This window comes from Castor canadensis, chromosome 16, assembly GCF_047511655.1.
Source record: "Castor canadensis chromosome 16, mCasCan1.hap1v2, whole genome shotgun sequence".
Lineage (NCBI taxonomy): Eukaryota > Metazoa > Chordata > Mammalia > Rodentia > Castoridae > Castor > Castor canadensis.
Genome location: NC_133401.1, coordinates 27914749 through 27936119, shown reverse-complemented (window position 1 = coordinate 27936119; position 21371 = coordinate 27914749). Strand labels below are relative to the sequence as shown.

Here is a 21371-nt window from a genome sequence, read left to right as displayed (position 1 = left end):
GTGCCAAAGGGAAGGGCTTAGAGCCGGGCAAATGGCCTCAGCCTCATTTACTGCGCGAAGGCTGGTAGGTGCGTCAGGAACTTCCGGGTGAGACCGTGCGCAATTTCCGGCCAAGATGGCGACGCCCAGCAGAGTCAAGTGCAGGCGACTCTGTCTTTAGGTGCGGTGGTGGCTCGAGGCCCGGGAAGGTGAGATCTGCCCGGCTGTGGCGCCCCTCTTTGGAGAGATGGGAGGAGACTTGTTGCTAAGGAAACTGAAGGGAGATCTTATTGCAATGGAGGCGGGGCATTGGGTTGCTAAGAGACAGGGACGCACGCTGTGGAGTTGGGGTGAGGGGGTTGTTGCCAGGGATAGTGGGTGGGGCCTGTTGCTAGGGATGAAGGAGGGACTTAGGGCTTTGGGGAAGGGTCCTATTGGTATGAAGGAAAGGGCGCTATGGCCAAGGGGAGGTGTTGGCAGAGTAGTTTGGGGTCATGGCGGGGCGCCGAGCACTCCTAAAACTCCACCTTCTCAGCAGACCCCCCAGAAGTCAACCCATCAGGACGTCAGAGCTGTCTCAGCGGTGACCATCTTCTCTCCTCAACACATTCTTCCCTCCTTCACAAACGGTCCATGGCAGACAAAGGCTCGGGGGGCAGTCGCCTCCCCCTGGCATTGCCCCCGGCCTCGCAGGGTTGCTCGTCGGGGGGCAGCGGCTCCTCGGAGGGGGGTTCCGGCACTCCCCGGCCCCCACGTAGCCTCCAAGGCCTGCTGCAGATGGCCATCACGGCGGGCTCTGAGGAGCCAGATACCCCTCCGGAACCCATGAGTGAGGAGGTAAAGTTTGGGAACCCAGGAAGTTGAGATGACTGGCCTGGGGACAGAGGTGTCTTGGAAAGTGTGGCCTGGAAAGCTAAAAGTTGGGTCTTTCTGGGTGGGAGGCAGGAGTCTAGATGTGGAGGCATGGTGGGCTGTATTTGTGCTAAGTGGGGTCATTGTAGGTTGAAGGTCAGATATCAAGTGTCTGAGGGGACTGATCCCTGGATCACAGCACTGATCTAGAAGGCAGAAACAAAGCAAAACAACAGCAACAACAAAACCATGCAAGGGTTCTCCAGAGCCAGACAGATCTGGATTCAGTGTTGTCCAATCATGTGACCTTGGTTTGTTACTTAATCTTTTGAGTCTCAAGTTCTTTATTCATTTACAAATTGATGATGGTAAGAATAACAATACTTCATAGAGTGGATCTGAGGTTCCAGTTATGTAGGGCTGCACACAGGGCATTGCACAGCTTGACTTCAGATTTTGCTAGTTGTTGACTGTGACCTTGCTTGGGTAAATCACAACCTTTCTGTATCTCAGTTTTTTGCATCTGTGTGTTGGGACTAACAATAATATCTCAGAATTGTTTTGAAGATTTGGTAGCATTATTATATGTAATGTTTAGCTGGTAGTCACTGTACATGAAACATTGTGCTAATCTGCTTATATACATCATGTCATGGGAACTTTGCAACAATGAGGAAGGAAATCATAGTTGAAGACTATGACTGTGATTACAGAGAGTTGGAGTCTCTGGGAACTTTTTGCTCAGGCTGGACTCCAAGCTTGATCCTCCCAATCTCCACTTCCTGAGTAGCTAGCTAGCAAGACAGCCTGGTGCCACTGTGCCTGGTCTCCTCAGCCTCTTAATGATGGAGTACATCAGGACTCAGTCCTGGAATCTCTCTCTTTTTCCCCCCTGTCCCCACTGAGCCTGGGATCTCTTCTCTTCCCCATACTCAGTTTTTTTGTGATTCCATGTCATGCTGAAACTTAACCCTGACAAGTCTCAAATTTGTATCTGGAGGCCAGTGGTGGTCCACTGAGAAACTTTATTCCTCAGAGGACATTGGCAATGAGTGGTGACATTCTTGGTTGTTAGAACTGGCAGGAGGGTGATATTGGCTGCTAGTGGGTACAGGCCAGGGGCTCTGTTCAACATCCTGGAGTTCATAGGACTGTCACCACCCCACAGAGTGATCAGAGTGTCAATAGAGCTAAGCTTGAGAAACTCTTAGGTCTAAGTTGGACCTCTGCCCTGAATTTCAGGGAGCCTTCTTGGTATTTTACCTGGATGTATAAGAGATTCTCATGTTTAACAGGATGGAAAGTGAACTCTCATCTGCTATTCCCCCTCCAAACTTGCTGTCCTGCTGCCTTTCCGTCTCCTCCTAGTTGTGCAGGATAAAAACCTTGGAGTTTTTCTTGACACCTCTCTTTCTCCCCTTCCCTCCCCTCCCCTCCCCTGTCCTCTCTTTCCCCTCTTCTCCCCCTCACATCACATCTCAGCTAATCATATTAGCTTGTTTTTCAAAAAGAAGTCTAGAATCTCAGCTCCCCAACACTCTTACCCTGCCCCTTCTTTTCGTATCAGCTCTCTTTGCCTGGATCACTGCCTCAGCCTCCTTCTGAGTCTTCCAGCCTCTGCCAGTCTATCTCCTCTCTCCTCTGTTCAGAACCTCCTAGTGCCTCATCTTATTTAGAGCAAAATCCAGATGTTTTTATGACAGTCCACAAGACCTGACCTGGTTTGCTCCCAGGGTATCCTTCACTCCCTCACCTTCTATCCCTTCCTCCTTCCTCCTTCACTCACTCTGCTTCAGCCCTATCATCCTCTTGTTCTCTCTGTTGTTCTTCTCCTAGGTATCTGCCTGACTCCTCCCTCACCAGCTTCTTTTTTTTAATGGTGCTAGGTCTTGAATCTAGGGCCTTGCACATGCTAGGGAAGTGCTTATACTGCTGAGCTATGCTCCCAGCCTTTTCATTTGTATTTTATTTCTGACACAGGGTCTTACTAACTTTGCCTAAACTGGCCTTGAACTTGTAATCCTGCTGTCTCTGTCTCTTGGGATTATAGGTGTGCCATAGCACATTCTGCTTCCTGGCTTTCCTAACTTATTTGGCAGCAATGGGGGTTGTATTTAGGACTCCATGCTTGCTAGGCAGGCACCTTACCACTGAGCCACATCACCACTTGAGCTACATCTTCAGGCCTCTTTGCTCTGGTTATTTATTTTGGTGGTACTGGGGATTGAACTCAGGGCCTCATGCTTGCCAGGCAGGCTCTCTACCATTTGAGCCACTCCAGTAGCCCAAAAATGCAGTTGTTGCTCTGGTTATTTTTGAGATAGGGTCTCGCTTTTTGTCTAGCTAGCCTGGACCACAATCCTGCTATTTTACTTTTTCTCCAATAGCTGTGATGACAGATATGCACCACCAGGTCCAGATTTTTCTGTTGAGATAGGGGTCTTCAGACCTTTTTGCCAGGACAGGTCTTGAACCGTGATCTTCCTGATCTCAGCCTCCCATGTAGCTGAGATGACAGGTACATGCTTCTGTGCCCAGGTTCTTGCTTACTCTTTACTCACATATGTCCTTTCTAAGACACGCTGTGGAACTCTGCTGCCCCACCTTGGCTCTGCTGATCCTCCTCCCTGCTCAGTCACAGCACCATATTACATGCTATTCATGCTCTGTAGTGTACTCTCCCACCAGAATGTGAGCCCCACCCCATGAGTTTCTACTTGTGTGACTCAGGACCAAGTCCCTAGTGCCTAGAAAAGAGTCTGTGAATGGAAATGATGCCCCCTAGAGCTGAGTGTAGTGGTGCACTTTGGAGGCTGAGGCAGGAGGATCATGAGTTCAAGGCCAGTCTGGACTACATAGGGAGACTCTGTCTCCAAAAACAAAAACAACAAAAAAGATGCTCCTAGACACCTGCTGATGATGTGGCTCCCTAAGTAATCACTTATTGATGTCTGTTGCTCTCCCCACCCTCATCCTGCAGAGGCGCCAGTGGTTGCAGGAGGCCATGTCGGCCGCCTTCCGAGGTCAGCGAGAGGAGGTGGAGCAGATGAAGAGCTGCCTCCGAGTGCTGTCCCAGCCCACACCCTCCACTGCTGGAGAAGCCGAGCTGGCCTCTGACCAGCAGGAACGTGAGGGGTCCCTGGAGCTGCTGGCTGACCTGTGTGAGAACATGGACAATGCCGCAGGTACCTCCTCATTCCCAACCAACGTCCTTTCCCTTCTGCCCATGTCCCAAGCAGCTCAGCCCTTGTCCCTTTTCTTGAGGACCACACCATCAGCCCCCTCCCAACTTCCATACTCTCCCATCCATTGCTGTGAGGAGCAGGCCCCTTTTCTCATCACACATAGCCAGCCTGGTGGTGGGTTCTGTTGGCTACTTCCCTGATAAGTCATCTCCCTCCTGGTCTCCTGGGAACCCACCACCATTTCCTAGGGTATGAGAGGTGGGGCAGTGGGTGGAGTGGTCAGGTCAGGCCTCTCCAAGGGGCAGCATTTGATTAGAGAACTGAGAACTGAGGTGAGGTTGTGAGTCATGGGATTATCTGCAAAATGCATTCCAAGCAGCAGGAATAGCTGGTGCAGATGTGCTGAGATGGGAATGTGCCTGTCATGTTCAGAATTGGCCTGGAAGGCCAAGGTACTCACTGGGGTGTATTCTGTGCAGCAGAGCTTGTAGGTTTGAGCAGGTGAATGCCAAGTGAGACTTTGCTTCTCTTGGAGGGGCAGTGTGTGCTGTTGTTGAGGCTGAGGGTTTGGTGCATCCCTTCCTTGGACCATGGTCCAGGCTGTGCTGCTGTGTGGCACTGTGAAGTTGGGCAGGTCCTGAAGTTCTTGGAGTCCCTGCTCATGTCCATGTTCAGGTGAGGATGGATGTGAGAACCACAGGGGCCTCAGTTTGTGCAGCTCCAGGCCCAGAGCCAGTACGCAGGCTGAGGAATCAAGGATGGACAGGTTGAAGCCTGGGAAGGCCTCTGTATTCCAGGAGCGCCCCGCCCCAACCACAGGATGGCTTTCAAGGACTGCTCTTTCATTTCCATTTTCACTCGATCAGGGGATCTCTATTGAGCTGCTGCCATGTGCTGAGCACTGTGCTCTCCCCACCCACAGCAGTGGCAGTGACTTTCACACCTCACTAGTCACCATGAGAGTTAATGCCAAAGATCACTTCCTCCCTGGTCACCTCTCTGTGTACATGAACATGCATACACACATGCACATACATGCATATATAGGTATATGTATATATTTTTTTGCGGCACTGGGATTTGAACTCATGGCCTTATACTTGCTAGGCAGGTGCTGTACCATTTGAGCCACTCCATCAATTCTTTTATTTGTGCTGGGTATATTTCTTCTCACCCTTCCCTTCCCTTCCCCTCTCCTCCCTTTCCTTTCCCTCCCCTCCCTTTTCTTTCCCTCCCCTCCCTTTTTTTTTTCCGAGGAAAGCGGGAGAGTTTATTAAAATAGGAAAGTGTAAAGTGGGAGAGTAGAGCTTCCAGAGTTGTGGGGGTATCCCAAGAGAGGGTGCTGTGTGTTGGTTATTTTCAAGATAGGGTCTTACAAACTATTTGCCTGGGCTGGCTTTGAAACCCAATCCTCCTGATCTCTGCCTCCTGAGTAGCTAGGATTACAGGCATAGGCCACTGGCACCTGACTTGTTTGTTTTTGAAATAGTCTGATCCTGAGATCCTCCTGTCTCAGCCACCTGAGTGCTGGAATTATAGATAGGCAGCATCATGCCTGACTTCTTTGTTTTTCTTAGTAAGGATACACAATGCTGATGAAGATAGACTGCAGGTAACATTCTGTAACATGGTTGTTTACTCACTTATTGGTACTATTGTGTTTTTTTCTTCTTTGGTGGTACTAGGGTTTGAACTCAGGACCTCATGCTTGCAAGGCAGGCACTCTGCCACTTGAGCCACTCCACCAACCCTTTTACGTGTTGGGTATTTTTGAGATAGGGTCTTGTGAATTATTTGCTTCAAACCAGATCCTCCTAATCTCTGCCTCCTGAGTAGTGTGAATTCCCAGCACCCAGCACTGTTTTGATTTTTGAGTCATATTAGTGCCACTTTTTTTTTTTTTTTTTTTTTGGTAGTACTGAACTTAGTGCCTTGTGCTTGCTAGGCAAGCACTCAGTCACTTAAGCCATGCATCCAGCCTTTTTTTCTTGTTGTTTCTTTTTCAGGTAGGGTGTTATAGTTTTTGCCCAGGCATGCCTCAGACCATGCTTCTTCTATATTCACCTCCTACATAGGTGGGATTACAAATGTACACCACTATACCTGGCACTATTATTACTATTTATTGAGATAAAACTCACAAAACATAATTAAGCATTTTTCAGATTTATAGTTCCGTGGCATTTAGTATATACTTATTAATCAGTCCCTCTCCATAGACCCTGTTCCCATTCATTCACATTCTCAGAAGGTTAGTACATCAACCTGTGAATATGGTGGGAGGCATAGTTCAGCCCTTAACCCATGATTCTCTTCCCATTTTCTACACAGATTTCTGCCAGCTGTCAGGCATGCACCTGCTGGTGGGCCGATACCTGGAGGCGGGGTCTGCTGGGCTGCGGTGGCGGGCAGCACAGCTCATTGGCACATGCAGTCAGAATGTGGCAGCCATTCAGGAGCAGGTCCTGGGCCTTGGTGCCCTGCGCAAGCTGCTACGGCTGCTTGACCGGGACTCCTGCGACACGGTACGCGTCAAGGCCCTCTTCGCCATCTCCTGTGAGTGTCCCAGGGGTGCTCAGGGGAGGGGGCCTGGGTCAGTGCTGGCCAAATCCACTGGGGATCCACTGGGGGCCGAGGGAGGGGCGCTTCTGCTATCCCTTGACTTCCTGCACTTGCTGGGACTGTGCACTGGGTGTGGGAACAGAGCAGTGAGCTCACCTGAGCCCCTGACAGTCAGAGATCCAGAGGCCAACAATGTAGGGACCATGGTGACAGGTGATATTCTGAGATTCAGCCTGAGCATCTTGTTCAGGTCATGGTCTCAGCCTCAGCACTGCCCGTGTATGGGGCTAGGTCATTCTCTGCCTTGGAGACCATCCTGTGCCTGTGCAATGTTGAGCTGCATTCCTGGCCTCCACCTGTTGGAGATACAGGAGCATCCTCCAGTTATGACACTAAAACTGCCTGCAAACATTGCAGCATGCCTCGGTGGTGGACCAACCCCGCCCTGCATGAATGCTGCTTGTTCTTATGGGCCTGTGAGGTAGGAACTGTGTTCATCCTGAGTCCCAGGAAACTAAGGCAGAGACTTGATTGGGAAATGGACCAGGTTGGGAACAGGATGTAAACTAGTGCCATTGAGTCCCCAGTCCTCACACATGTGACAGCCCTCTGAGGTAGGGATGAACGTATCCCTGCCATATCAGGCTTAAGAGGCCCAGCAAGGACACAAGGCCCAAGCCTAGCAGTTCTGCCCTGTGTGGTGGGTGCCTGTCTATGCTAGGGTCCCCACTGGCAGTTTCCATCTTTTTAAACAGCTTTATTGGAATATAATTCTCAGATTACAAATTTATCCTTTTAGAGTATGCAACTTAGTACTTTTAGTATATTCACAAGACTGTGCAACCCCTGCCTACTCCCAGAATGCTTCAGTCACCCCAAATGAGACCCATGGACATTAGGCAGTCCTTTCTCACACTCCCCCAGGCCCGGCATCCTCTGTCTCCTTTACTGTGTCTAAGGATTTGCAGATCCTGGGTTTTGCTATAAGCAGACTCCTACCCCGTGTGGCTTTTTGTGTCTGGATTCTTTCACTGACCACAGGATTCATCCCTATTGTGGCCTGCGTCAGTACCTCATTCCTTTTTATGGCTGGACAACATTCCACAGTGTGGATTCAGCACATTTTGTTTATCCGTCCATCAACAGATGGATGTCTGGGTTGTTTCAATCTCTTGGCTGCTGTGCTGTGTGGACACGCATTTTCGTTCTTGGGGCACATATCTGGGGATGAACTTGCTGGATCATGAGGTGACTCCTTGCTTACCTGTTTGAGTTTGGCTGTTTCTTAGCTCCAGCAGCCATATGTTGTCATTGAAAGGGGGCATGGAGGAGGGCCCTAACATCCCCTATCCTTCTCCCCTATATCCTAGCCCTGCTTTCCACAGACCTGTTCCATCAGAGGTGGGCTGACAGGCCTGGGCACAGAGTTACTAGAGGACCAGAGTGGGTTGGGTGGGACAGGCCCAGAGGGAGGAAGAGTCCTAGAGGGAGCGGGAAGGATTCCTGGGGGAGGCAGTGGTTGGAAAGTCATGGTCAAACTAGGGAGACAAGGAACAGACACACAGGACAGCACAGCCACCAGGGCAGAGAGAAGGACTAGGTGCCCCAGAGCTGCCAGAGCCTGGGTGGGGTGTGGAGGGCCAGGAGAGTTCTTTCCTAATAGCTTTTATTTTATAAAGGATAGTAAATACAGTAGTTAGAAGATCTAGGAGATGGTCATGGTACTGTGCAACAGGTAATATCCCCTGTTCCATGCCACTAGGTCCTTTTTTGGAGGAAATCACGGTACATGTTTCTGTCCTAGAGACTTTAACAGATCTGTGAACACATGAGGGCAAGGGGAATGTCTGGTGTGTGTCTAGTACAGTTGTATGGTGTGTGGTGTGTAGTCTGTGTGTGTCTGGTGCACTTGTATGGTGTAGAGTGTATGGGGTGTGTGGCATGTGTGTGTCACGTGTATAGTGTGGAGTGTGCATGGTCTGTACATGTCTGGTACAGTTGGTGTGTGGGGTCTGTGTTGTCTGGTACACTTGTATGGTGTGGGGTATGCAAGGTGTATGTGTCTGATGTGGGGTGGGTGGTGGTGGGGTCTGTGTGCATCTGGTGTGTGTATGATGGGTGTGGAGTGTGGCATGTGTGGCATCTGGTGTGTGTGTGTGTATGATGGGTGTGCGGTGTGGGGGTGTGGTGTGTGTGTCTGGCACGTGTCTGTGGTGTGAGGTGCTCTTGCATGGTGTGGAGTATTTGGTATGTTTATGTATGGTGTGAGGTTTGTACTGTGTGTGGTGTGTGTGTATGATGTGGGTGTAGGGTGTGTGGGGTGTGTGCTGCACATGTGTGATGTGAGATGTGTTGTGTGTTTTAGTGCAGTAACACAGACATGCACGCAGGTGCCTGTCTTGCTCCTGTTCATTTGCATATACCTGGAAGCAGATCATCTAGACTGTGCACCTTGAGCTGCCTTAGCCCTCTTTCTTTTCCACACACTAGTAGCTTGTCATCTTTCACTGCTTCTGTGGGGCAGGAGTTGGGAATAGCCTGCTCTCACTGCAGGCGGTGCCACCTTTCAGCCCCCATGCACCCTCTGAGGAGGATGAGGGGGAAGCGGGTATTGGCTGTGGCAAGGAGCCCTGGGCTGCTTGAGTTTCTTCACAGCATGGCTTCTTTCCCAGAGACCCCCATCTGAGATGCAGGGCTGTGCTGTAGGAGCCACACTGCCATTCTTTGGAAGTAAATTTCACATAACCATTTTGAAGCACTTCATTCAGTAGTATCTGGTATATCTTTAGTGGCTTTAGAGTATGCTGTCATGTGGCTTTGTGGCCACTTTGGCAAGCTCTCAGCCCAGTGCTTGTTTCAGGACTAGTCACGTGGGCTATTCCTGCTGCCTGAGGGTGACATTACTGCACTCATTGCCCCTCCCGTGAGGGCACAGACTTGTCTGCCCTGTCACTTCACTCTTGTAAGTGGCTCTTTGTTTCCACAGAGAAGGGATTCAGAAGGACTCAGAGGGAGTTTTTGGAGGCCTGCAAGTGGGAGGGCCTGTGGTGGGGAGGGTCTGGGAGTGGGTGGGGAAACACACATGCACTTCCCCTTTTTGTCTTCTTAGGATTTTTTTTTTATGGTGGGACTGAGGTTTGAACTCAAGGCTTCACGCTTGCAAAGCAGCCACTCAGCACTTGAGTCACTCCTCCAGTCCATTTTGCTCTGGTTATTTTGGAGATGGGGTTTCACAAAGTATTTGCCAGGGCTGCCTTCAACTGCCCCTTCAACTGCCACAAGGATTTTTTTTTGCAGTACTGAGGCCTGAACTCAGAGCCTACACCTTGAGCTACTCCATTAGCCCTTTTCTTGTAAAGGTGTTTTTGAGATAGTGTCTCGCAATCTATTTGTCTGGATTGGCTTTGAACCACAATTCTCCTAATCTCTGCCTTCTGAGTAGCTAGGATTATAGGTGTGAGCCACTGGTGCCTGGCTCCACAAGGAGCTATTTTGTTTTGCAGTGCTGGGGATCAAACCCAGGGCCTGTCCATGCTAGATAGGCACTCTACCACTAGAGTAGTTTTAGGTTCACAGCCACACTGAGTGGAAGATGCGAAGGTTTCCTATGTACCCTGCATCCCACATGCAGCCTCCCTCCTTCTTAGCTTCCCCACCAGTGCCTGCATGTTCTACAGACAATGAGTTCACAGATACATCCTAGTCACCCAGAGTCCATAGCTCATGTTAGGTTCAGGCTTGTCTTGCACATGCTGTGGGTTTGGACAAGAGTCTGGTGACATGGACTCACATGCTGTCATGCAGAGTAGTTTCACTGCCCTAAAACCCACTGTGCTGTACCTGTTCATCACACCCCTCATCTTTCCACGTCTCCAGAGTTTTGACATTTCCAGATGTTGTGTAGTTGGAACCCTGCAGTATGTGGCTTTTTCAAGATTGGCTTTTCCCTTAGTCACAGGTATTGAAGGTTCTTCCATGTTATTATACGACTTGTGAGCTCATTTATTTTTAGCACTAAATAAAGTATTGACCATGGTAGGGGCCTCGGATTTCATTTGAAAACAGTGGCTTCCGCAGCTGCATGGAGAGGAGGGGGGAGGTGGGAGATGAGGCAGGGGCTGTGTTAGTAACCCAGGCAGGAGGGGAGGTGGAGCAGGAGGGAGCTGTGTTCTCAAAGGAAGCAACTGTGTCCTCCAGGGAAATGCCTGGGGATGTTTCCAGTGGTCACAACTCTGGTGACTTCTGGTGAGTAAACAGTGCTCAAGGCAGCTCCCCAGCACAGAGTGTGCACTGTATAGCTGGAGAAACCCTAGGGTAGAGGCCATGTTGAAGGTGGGGGCAACTCTCTTCACTCCCCACAGGCTGGCTCTTCTATTTTTTAAAAAATGATTGTCATTTAAACACATAATCCATATGGTATTTATTTGTTTTTTTGGTCGTCCTGGTGGTGTTGAACACAGAGCCTTGTGCTTGCTAGGCAGGCACTCTACCACTTGAACCATGGTCCCCTGCCCTGTTTACTTTTTTTTGCCTGAGCCAGCCTGGAACTGAGATCCTTCTACTAAGGTCTCCCATGTAGTTGGGATTACAAGTGTTAAACATGATGCCTGGCTTTTATTATTGGTTGAGATGGAGTCTCACTTTTTTCCCTGAGTTGGGGCCTCAAACCACTATCTTCCTGATCTCTACCTCTGAAGTACCTGGGATTGCAGATGTTAGCCACCATGCCAGGCCTGATATGGATATACTTTTATCTTTTTGTCATGCTAAGTCTTCAAAACCTGATGTGCATTTACACTTAAAGCACCTCTCAGTTCAGACAGCTCATTTTCAGTGGCTGGCATGAAGTATAACTGGACCAAAACAGTGAAGTTGTGTTTAATGTGAATATCTTACACCACTTCAGGTTTTTTATCTTATGTTGAAATGACTTGAACTTGAAACAAACAGCTCGATTCCTCCTTCACACTTGTCACGTCAGGTATTTAGTTAAAGCTGTGAGTTACTAGTGCTCTAGTCTGTCCTGGCAGCCCAGGCCAGAGCCTGCCCAAGAACTGATGTCCCTGTAGATACCCACCCCCTCCACGCTCTTTCCCTGCTCGGGGGCCTTCTGGAGTTCTCCTTGCCCTCAGGATAAAGGACTCTCTGGGCCTCAGTTTCCTCATCCTTAATGTGGGAATCTGAGAGCACCCACCTGTATGGTATTTGTGAGATAAAAAGAGATAAAGTACTGATGGTATTTATGACATGATGGACTTCGAAAACATGAGGCTTGAGTGAATGAAGCCAGATCCAAAAGGCCACATATTGTGTGAGTCTATCTATATGAAATGTTCAGGATAGGCAAATAGATACAGACAGAAATTAGACCCATGGTTTCATGGATAGGGGGAGAGGAAATTGGGAGTGACTGCTAATTGGTACTTTCATGATAAAAATGTTCTAGACAGAATTAGATGATGGTGATAGTTACACACTTTGTGAATATACTAACCACTGAGTATACACTTTCAAAAAGGTAAAGTTAGCTGGGCACCGGTGGCTCATGCCAGTAATCCCAGCTACTCAGGAGGCAGAGATCAGTTCGGTTCAAAGCCAACCCAGGCAAATAGTTCTACAAGACCCTGTCTTGAAAAACCCTTCAAACAAAAAATAGGGCTGGTGGAGTGGCTCAAGGTGAAGGCTATGAGTTCAAACCCCAGTACCGCAAAAAAAGTAGTTATAGCGAGTACCAGTGGCTCATTCCTGTATCCTAGCTACTCGGAGACAGAGATCAGGAGGATCAAGTTTCCAAGCCAGTCGGGCAAATAGTTAACAAGACCCTATCTCGAGAAAACCAATAACAAGAAAGTGCTACTGGTGTGACTCAAGTGGTAAGTGTGCCTGCCTACCAAGCCTGAGGCCCTGAGTTCAAATCCTAGTGCTGCCAAAAAATACATAAATAAAAAATAAAAAAGTTATGGATTATGAATTATACCTCCAAAAGTATTTCCAATAAACATAATGCTTATGTAACACAGGTCCATGGAAAGTGATGAAGATAGTGATGGTGGTAGTGATGGTGATGGTGATGATGGTGATGACTGTGGTGATGGTGACAGTGATGGTGATGGTGGTGATGATGGTGATGATGACAGTGATGGTTATAACTGTGGTAGTGATGATAATTGTGATGGTGGTGATGAGGTGGTGATGGTGACTGATAGTGATGATGGTAATAATCATGATTTCTGATGTGGTAGTGCTGATGATTGTAACGATGGTGGTGGTAGTGCTGATGGTGGTGGCGGTGGCAATGGTGACTGTGACCTCAAGGCCCTACCCCTCCCCGCAGGCCTTGTCCGGGAGCAGGAGGCTGGGTTGCTGCAGTTTCTCCGCTTGGATGGCTTCTCTGTGCTCATGCGGGCCATGCAGCAGCAGGTGCAGAAGCTCAAGGTCAAGTCGGCATTCCTGCTGCAGAACCTGCTGGTGGGCCACCCCGAACACAAAGGTGGGCAGCCATTGAAATATCCTGGATTAGGACAGGCATGGGGGGCTTGGGTGGTGTGGGGACTACTTGACTCCCACACCCCTTCCCACAGGGACCCTGTGCTCCATGGGGATGGTTCAGCAGCTGGTGGCCCTCGTGCGGACAGAACATAGCCCTTTCCACGAGCATGTGCTTGGAGCCCTGTGCAGGTGCGCTGGGCCCTAGGGTGATGGGCCTAGGGTGGGTTCTCACAGCCTGAGCAGCTCAGGCACCTGCCCACCAGTCTCATCCTGCCTGCGGACTCAGAGCTTGGTACCTTTCCTGTGGGGGATGAAGAGTGCGGAGCTACAGTGGACCAGGAAACACATAGCCTGTTTCCTTATCTGCCTGGAGGTTGAAGTCTTTGTTACTCCCCCCACCACACACACACACACAAACAGTAGAGCAGATTTGTGTTTAAGCAATGATGGGTGGAGCAGCTGAGCCAGTGTCGGTCCATGAGAGTTAGTGCCATGCCAGGCACCATGCTAAGCACTGTTTTATACTGGTGGCATTGTAATCCCTGGGCAGTGTGGGTCAGCCTGGGGTCCATTTTGCAGATGGACAAACTGAGGCCCAATGCAGGGCAGCAACTAACCCTGGCTCCCATGGGAGAAGTGGGGGTGGGCAGCAGAACTGTACCCTGGTCTGTGTGGCAGAAGGGCATCCTAAAGGCTGCTCCCTTGTCCCTACAGCCTGGTGACAGACTTCCCCCAGGGCATACGCGAGTGCCGGGAGCCTGAGCTGGGCCTGGAGGAGCTTCTGCGCCACCGCTGTGAGCTGCTGCAGCAACACGAGGAGTACCAGGTGTGGGAGCTGGGTGGACCGGTTGTGCACCGGGCCGAGAGGGGCGCAGGCCCTGTCCCAGGGTCCTTTACTTGTTTTTTTTCTTTCCTTGTTTTCTGTCCCTGTTTTTTCCTCAGCACTCAGCAGACATTTATGGCAGCCTCCCTGTGCCCTGTGCTGCGTCAGTGTAGGGGAGACAGTGTGGAGGGGAGGAAAATCCAACTGCATATTCTCATTAGGTTGATAAGAAATAAGTGAATGATAACTAGGGGCAGTGACTCATACCTGTAAACCCAGCACTTGGAAGGCTGAGGCAGGAGGTCTGTGATTTCCAGGTCAGCCTGGGAAACATAGCAAGACTCTTTCTCAAAAAAAAAGTAAATGATGGTTATTTAATTGTTTAGGTAATATGTAACAAAAATGTGATAACTCCTTAGATATGTAATTAAGTAGATAAATCATAGTTCATTAAATGGGTAAGAATGATTAATCACAATTAAGTATCCATAGTTATTCAGTAATTGAAATTAATAATTCAGTGAATGAGTGAGTAACTCATTTATTGTTTGAAATACTTGCTGCTTCAATGTTGGCACTTTTGCAAAGTCAAGCTTAGCAAAGGTGCTCAACCTCCTGGGATGTCCGTTCTGTTTAGTCCCCTACTCAGTGACATGGCATGGGTTCAGAGGGGTACAGGCAGGGGGGCCTAAGAGAGGCAGGACACATGGCTCCCAACTCTTCTTGCTGGGGTCTGCTCCAGGCTGTGGCGTGGCCTGGGATCTCAGGCGGGGAGCATGTGGGTTGGCATGCACTGCATTTGCACTGCTCAGGCATCCCCTGAGCTTCCAGTGTGGTAGACCTTGTGCCCACCAAGGAGGCCAACCTGGAGGTGCCCATCACCCATGGTAGTGGCCTCAGGTGAATTAAATACTTGTTTTTACTTTCTTTAAAAAAAAAAAGTTGTTTTGGGTCTGGAGGCATGGCTCAAGTGGCAGAGCACCTGCTTAGCAAGCACAAGACCCTGAGTTCAAACTTCAGTTCCCCCACCCCCGCCAAAAAATATGTATATAATGTGATGTGAGTTTTGACATGTACACTGTGGACTCCTTCCATTTATCAGGTAGCAGGCAGCCCATGTGCCAGGCTCTGACCAGGGCACTGGGGAACAAAGACAAGTACAGCCTGTATACTCATAGGCTTGTGGAGTGATAATTTTTTTTTTTCTGGTACTGGGGATTAAACCTAGAACCTCACACATGTTAGGCAAGTGTTCTACTATTTGATCCATGAAACATCCTCCCTATGAGGGAACTTAAATGTGTGGTAATAGAAACACATAAAAATAGGCATAGAACTGGGCATGGTGCCATGCACCTATAATCCCAGTATTCAGGAGGCTGAGCAGGAGAATCTCGAGTTTTAAGTACAGCCTGGACTACATAGGGAGATCTTGTCTGAAAAACCCAAAAAGAAATAGAGAAACACCCATGTAGTGTATATAATATATGTAGTTTAATATGTACTGTTTTATATTATAGGGTATCAGGGAGTTAGAACTACAATAAAGAAAAATGAAACTGTTGAGGGCATAGAGGATGCTGGGTGTTGTCACTTTAGGTAGGGTATGTTAGTCACCTTTAGTCACTGTGACAAAATACCTGAGTAAGTCAACTTAAAGGAGAAGAGAGGTGCCTTTGCTCAGTTCAGAGGTTGCAGCCCATGATCAGCTGGCTCTATTGCATTGGGCCTGTGGTGAGCAGAACATCAGCAGGAGCCTATGATAGAGGAGGCTGCCCACCTTTATGGTGACAGGAGGGAGTCAGGGAACTACTCTTCCAACCAGGCCCCCTGCGAATTCCTCAGTGGGTTAATCCATCCATGAGGTCCAGTCACCATCTTGATCTTAATAGTGCTACCAGCACGTGAGCCTTTGTATATCCAAACCGTACCATACAGTTAACGAATTAGTGTCCTGTGGCTGCTGTGGCAAACTGCCACAGACTGAATGTCATTGTTTGTTTGGTTTTTGGCAATTGAACCCCAGCCTTGAGACTGCGAGGCAAGTGTTCTACCACTGAGCTACATCCCAGCTCAGCTGCAGATGAATGTCTTTTTTCCTTTTTAAATGTGGTGTACACTTTATTGAAAGCAATTCTCATTTAAATTATATTGGGTTCCAAAACATGAACACAAAATTACATATAAAACACTGTACTTTCCAAAAGTTTACATGTTTACTTTTAGAGTTAGTTGTTTGCTTATGATAGTGAGCTGCTGCAGTTGTTTACTCTGTGGCACTATTTTAAATGTTGCTACTAGATATTGAAAAAACAAGTATTATACAGTTATAACACTAGTTGAATGTCTTAAAGCAAATTTATCCAGTTTTATAGGCCAGAAATCCAAAATCAAAGTGTCTGCAGGAACCTGTTTTTTCTGAAGAGCCTTCCTTGCCTCTGTAGCTTATAGTACTGTTATCCATCTGTGCCAGCCCTTGGTTTACCGTCTGTGGGTTTCTTTTTTTTGGTGGTACTGAGGTTTGAACCCAGAGTTTAAACCTTGAGCCACTCCACCAGCTCTTTTTTGTCACCGTATCTTGAGAACTATTTGCCAGGGCTGGCTTTGAACCCCAGTCCTCTTGATCATTGCATTCTGAGTAGCTAGGATTACAAGTATGCCCCTCCCCTTCCCTTTTTTCAGTGGTACTGAGGTTTGAACTCAAGGCCTGATGCTTGCTAGGAAGGTGCTCTACCACTTGAGTCACAGCCCAGCTCTTTTGTACTTTATTTATTCTTTGGATAAAGTCTTGTGTTTTTGCCAAGGGCCATCCTTGGAACTTTGTCCTCCTACCTGTTCCTGGGATTACAAGTGTGTACCACCACACCTGGCCTTTCTTCTCTCTGTTTTACATGACATTCCTTCCCATGTGTCTATGTTTGTGTCTTGGAAATTTTTCAGAGTTTAAAAATATAGATCAGCCAGGCGCTGGTGGCTCACACCTGTAATCCTAGCTACTCAGGAGGCAGAGATCAGGAGGATTGCAGTTCGAAGCCAGCCCTGGCATGGTTCATGAGCCCCTATCTCAAAAAAACCCTTCACAAAAAGGGGCTGGTGGAGTGGCTTGAGGTGTAGGCCCTGAGTTCAAGGCCCAGTATGAAAAAAAAAGTATATTATAGATATATTTTATTTTTTTTCATTTTTAAGTTTTTAAAATTCATTTATTCATATGTGCATACATTGTTTGGGCCGTTTCTCCCCCCTGCCCCTGCCCCCCTCCTCCCTACTTTAATTTTTATGGAATTCAATTATGTATTTATAAGGTTACTGGATCATGTATGAGCCAGTGCTCTTTTGTGGATATCTTTGTGGGCATTGGGTAGAATTAAATTTTTTTTTTGTGGTGCTGGAGGTTGAACCCAGGGCCTCACACATACTGGGCACTGAGCTATACCTTCAACCCTCCTAATGTTTTTTGACCCCCACAGGAGGGTTAAACAGTGAAAAGCCCCTCTCTCTCTCATACCCTTAACTGCCTTAACTGCCAGAAACCTTTCCCAGTTTCTCCTGTTCTTCCTAAGACAGGTGCACATCTGAGCAAAGGTGCATATAAATTCTTCTATTTCATGCAAAGTTAGCCTCTCATGACCACTATTCTGTCCCTGACCTTACTCCAGTTACTAACAACTACTGCATGCACTGTGCCTCGTCCTGTGGCTCCTTCCTCTCTCATTACAGCTGTGTGGTATGGTGTGGTGTGGTGTGGATGGCTTCTTTGAGATAACCCTTTTTTTTGGTGGTAGTGGGATTTCGCATCAGGGCCTCCAGCTTGCTATTTCTCTCTCACTTAAACCATGCCTTAAACTTAAAGCCGTTTTGCTTTTAGTTTGTTTTCAGTTAGGGTCTTGCACTTTTTCCTGATTTGGCCTTAGACTGTGATCCTCCTACCCCTTCCTCCCAAGTAGCTGGGATTACAAGTATGTTCCACCATACCCAACTGATGTAACCATTTCTTAAAGGAAGTGTAGGTTGTTTTCTTTCATCATTACAAACACTGTTATAAGAAATAAACTTTTATAGGACTGGGGGCATGGCTCAAGTGATAGAGCACTTGCCTACCAAATCTCAATATATCCCCTCCCCCTAAAAATCCTTTTGTATATGTTATTTTGTATATGTATGTCTGCAGAACGCATTTCAAGAAGGAAATGGCTGGGGTTAGGTCTGTCAAAGATGACATACCAAGTTGCTTTCCATGGAGGCTCAGCCCTTCCACACTCCGCAACGATGACAGTGCCCAGCTCCCCATCCCGTGTGACCTTTTCTCAGTTCACATTTCTCCTATGAGTGAAGCTGGTATCTTTTTCTTGTGAATCATTTATTTGTGTCCTTTGCCCATTTATCCACTAGGGGCTTTGTTTTGTGTGGTGTTTTTGTTTTTTTTTTGAGCCATACCTCCTGCCCTAAAATGGATTTTTTTTTTTTTTTTTTTTTGCAGTACTGGGGCTTGAACTCGGGGATTCACTCTTGCAAGGCAGGTGCTCTACTGCTTAAGCCACTCCACCAGCCTTGTTTGTGAGGGTTTTTTTGAGATAGGGTCTCCTGAACTATTTGCCTGAGGCTGGCCTCACACTGTGATCCTTGTGCCTCCTGAGTAGGTAGGATTTACAGGCATGAGCCACTGGCCACTGGTGCCCAGATTTTTTTAAAGCTTGTTATCATTAAGTATGTGAGACCTTTGTGATAGGAATCACAAGTCTTTTTTCCCAGCTTGTTTTTCTGCCTGGAGGCATCATTTATATTTATGTGTTTTAACCTTTCCTGGCCTCTGGGGTTTGTATCTGGAAGAGGTTTTGAGTAGGGAGCAAATGGGGTGAATGTCTCAGAATTAGAAAAGGCCTAAGAAGCTTGGTATGAGGATAGACCAGAGTGGGAGACCTTAGGTTCTCCCACTAGTTGAGAAACCAGTGAGAAGGGAAAGTGAGTCATGGATCTGAGCAGGGGTCTGCAGAGTCTTTGTGGCTTCTGGGGTGGGCAGGTGGTAACCAGGAGTGAAGAGCAGTTGTTCCAGCTGCTGTGTGTGCTGGAGGGAGGGTTGGCCTCTACACTCAGGACTGCCCCCTTGCCCATAATCCAGGAGGAGCTGGAGTTCTGCGAAAAGCTGCTACAGACCTGTTTCTCCAGCCCGACGGATGACAGCATGGATCGGTGAAACCAGTTGGTTTCTTGCCCTCTTTTGTGGGAACCCCAGGCCTCCTGCCTCCCTCCCTCCCACGATGCCATCTCCCAAGGGATTACAGTACCTTGGTGGTGCCTGGGCCTGGGTGTGCCAGCCTGTCTTTGGACAGACCCCTGGAGGGGTTTCTGAGAAAGGTGCTGGCTCCTTGGACCATGTCCCCATGCTATATCTCACCCCCCTCATGTCTGCACTGTTCTTCCAATAAAATTGTTTCTCCTCCTCCTGCCTTCCACTGCCGCTGCCATTGTCACTTCCTCTGGAGGGTGCTTGAGGGAGGGCAGGAGAAGCATGAACATAGGGGACTTGTGGAGCCATTGGAGGAATAATAAAAGTGTTGCTGTTTATCATCCACAGAGCTGTCTCCTTTCATCTTCTAGCCTCTGTTGGGGAGTAGGGGGAGGGACATTTCTGTACTCCTTTTTGGCTACCCAGCATCCCTGAATTCTAAGTTTGACTTGATGTCCTAAGTTAGAAGCCATTTTCTTTCCCAGCATCCTTTGCAAGCAGGATAGTCATGTGACTCCTGCCTCACCAATCAGAACTCATGGCGAGGGGGCTGAGGACTGTGAGGGAAAGTGATGGAAGAGGCTTGGCTAGACTGCATTCATTCTGTCCAGGGCAGAGAACAGATGCACCTGGCTTGGGGGGTGGGGGAGCTTCTGGTTGGGTGCTGATGTGTCTTAGGAGCAGGCTTGTAGTTGGGTGTGGGGTTTGTTTTGACTGCAGAGCATTAATCCAGACTTGCTTTCTCAGACATTTGAAGAGTGCCCCATCCCCCTTAATAAACTTGTTTAAAGGAAGTTTTGTCATTTGTACCCAGAGTCTTTCTGACTGATGCTATTTTTCAAAAGAGGAAGCTGAGCCTAGGGTGGTTTCAGACTTGGGATAATCCCAAAACTAGGTTTCTTTGTATTCTGGTTTTCGAGTGCCATACTATGCCAAGCTTATTGCTAGGTAGGCACTCTACCACTTGAGCCGCTCCACCAACCCTCAGGATCATTGATGTCAGGTGGTTTGGGATTTCTGTGTTGATTTGGAGTTTGGGTTATTTTCACCTCTCCCCCCAAATTCATGATAAATTGAGAGGCAGCTGCAGGATCTGAAAACTGATCAAATGTCACCCTTATTACTGTTAGAGCCATAGACAACATGGTATCAGTCCTGCTGCTCCTTCATTCAGGCTAGTGGCAGGAAGCCAGGCAAGTACAGACGTCCCCTTGGATGGCAGGGAGCAGGCCAGAGTACAGGCATGCTGTGGCAGACTGGCTCCAAGTGGAAGGAGAGCTGAAGGGCTGATCTACAATGCCCATCTGAGTGAATAATTCTGTGTCCTCTGCAAGGGGTGGAGAGGCCAGGAGAGACACTAAGAGAAGTTTCTTCATGTGGAAAAGGAAACAATGGGGACTGCTTCCCGATTATTAAAATTGGAACTTCAAGAAGTTCCAGTTCTGATACCAGTAACAGTGTCATCTCTGTGGACACAGATTTCAGTCCCTGCAGCTTTCCAGGGAGGGAATGTGTTCCTGGCTTTTCAGGGTGAACATAGCCATCCTCTCCTGCCCTTCAGTTCCTGAGACAGTGTGTTACAACTTGGCAAAAATGCCATCACACTGGGGAAAAATAAGCAAATGCTGGGCAAAAGACAAAGAATCCCAACACAGAAGCAAGAAGCAGAAGAAATGCTTCTCTGTGTTGGTTAAATTTTAAGTGTCAATGTGACTGGGCTAATGGATGCCCAGATAGTAACATAAATGTTACTTCTGAAAGTGATCAGTAAAGACCTGTTCTCACTAATGCGGGAGGACATCTTGCAATTCACTGAAGGCTCAAATAGAAAAAGGTGAAGGGATGGCAGATTTACTCTGTGTGCACTGGATCATCCATCTTCTGTCCTTGGACTTGACTACTCCTGGGTTTGGGGCCTTAGGACTCAAATTAGGTTCCCTGATTCTCTGGCTTTTGGGCTTGGACTGGAATGACACTGCTGGTGTTCTTGGGCCTTCTCATGCAGGCCAGTCCCTCACCATAAATCACTTTATAAACAAATATTCTATTGGTTCTGTTTCTCTGGAAAATTTTCACAGTTGCTTTTAACTGTGTAACATTAGGAACCTGGGTTCACTTTAAAATGAGACAGCAAAGATAAAAGTGCAAGATTGGCAAACCTGAGGAAACAAACTGAGACCTTGTGGTAAACTAGGCTGTGCAATAAATATTCCCTCCCTTCCATCCCACCTCTGTGGGATGACTACATTGTTCCCAT

The 21371-nt window shown here is 48.1% G+C and overlaps 1 protein-coding gene across 2 annotated transcripts; it reads left to right on the top strand.

The window, feature by feature from the left end:
- On the top strand, positions 1–19457 carry Hspbp1 (HSPA (Hsp70) binding protein 1). Of its 2 annotated transcripts, none has more exons than XM_020179272.2 (8): positions 1–188; positions 518–816; positions 3812–4016; positions 6348–6572; positions 12913–13068; positions 13160–13256; positions 13782–13893; positions 19007–19457. In XM_020179272.2, exons 2-8 carry the CDS (start codon positions 613–615, stop codon positions 19079–19081), a joined length of 1074 nt encoding a protein of 357 aa, XP_020034861.1. In that variant the 5' UTR covers positions 1–188; positions 518–612; the 3' UTR covers positions 19082–19457. The 2 variants fall into 2 exon arrangements, with proteins under 2 accessions (XP_020034861.1, XP_020034862.1); XM_020179273.2 differs by having other exon boundaries at positions 515–816.
- The last annotated feature ends 1914 nt before the right edge of the window (positions 19458–21371 follow it).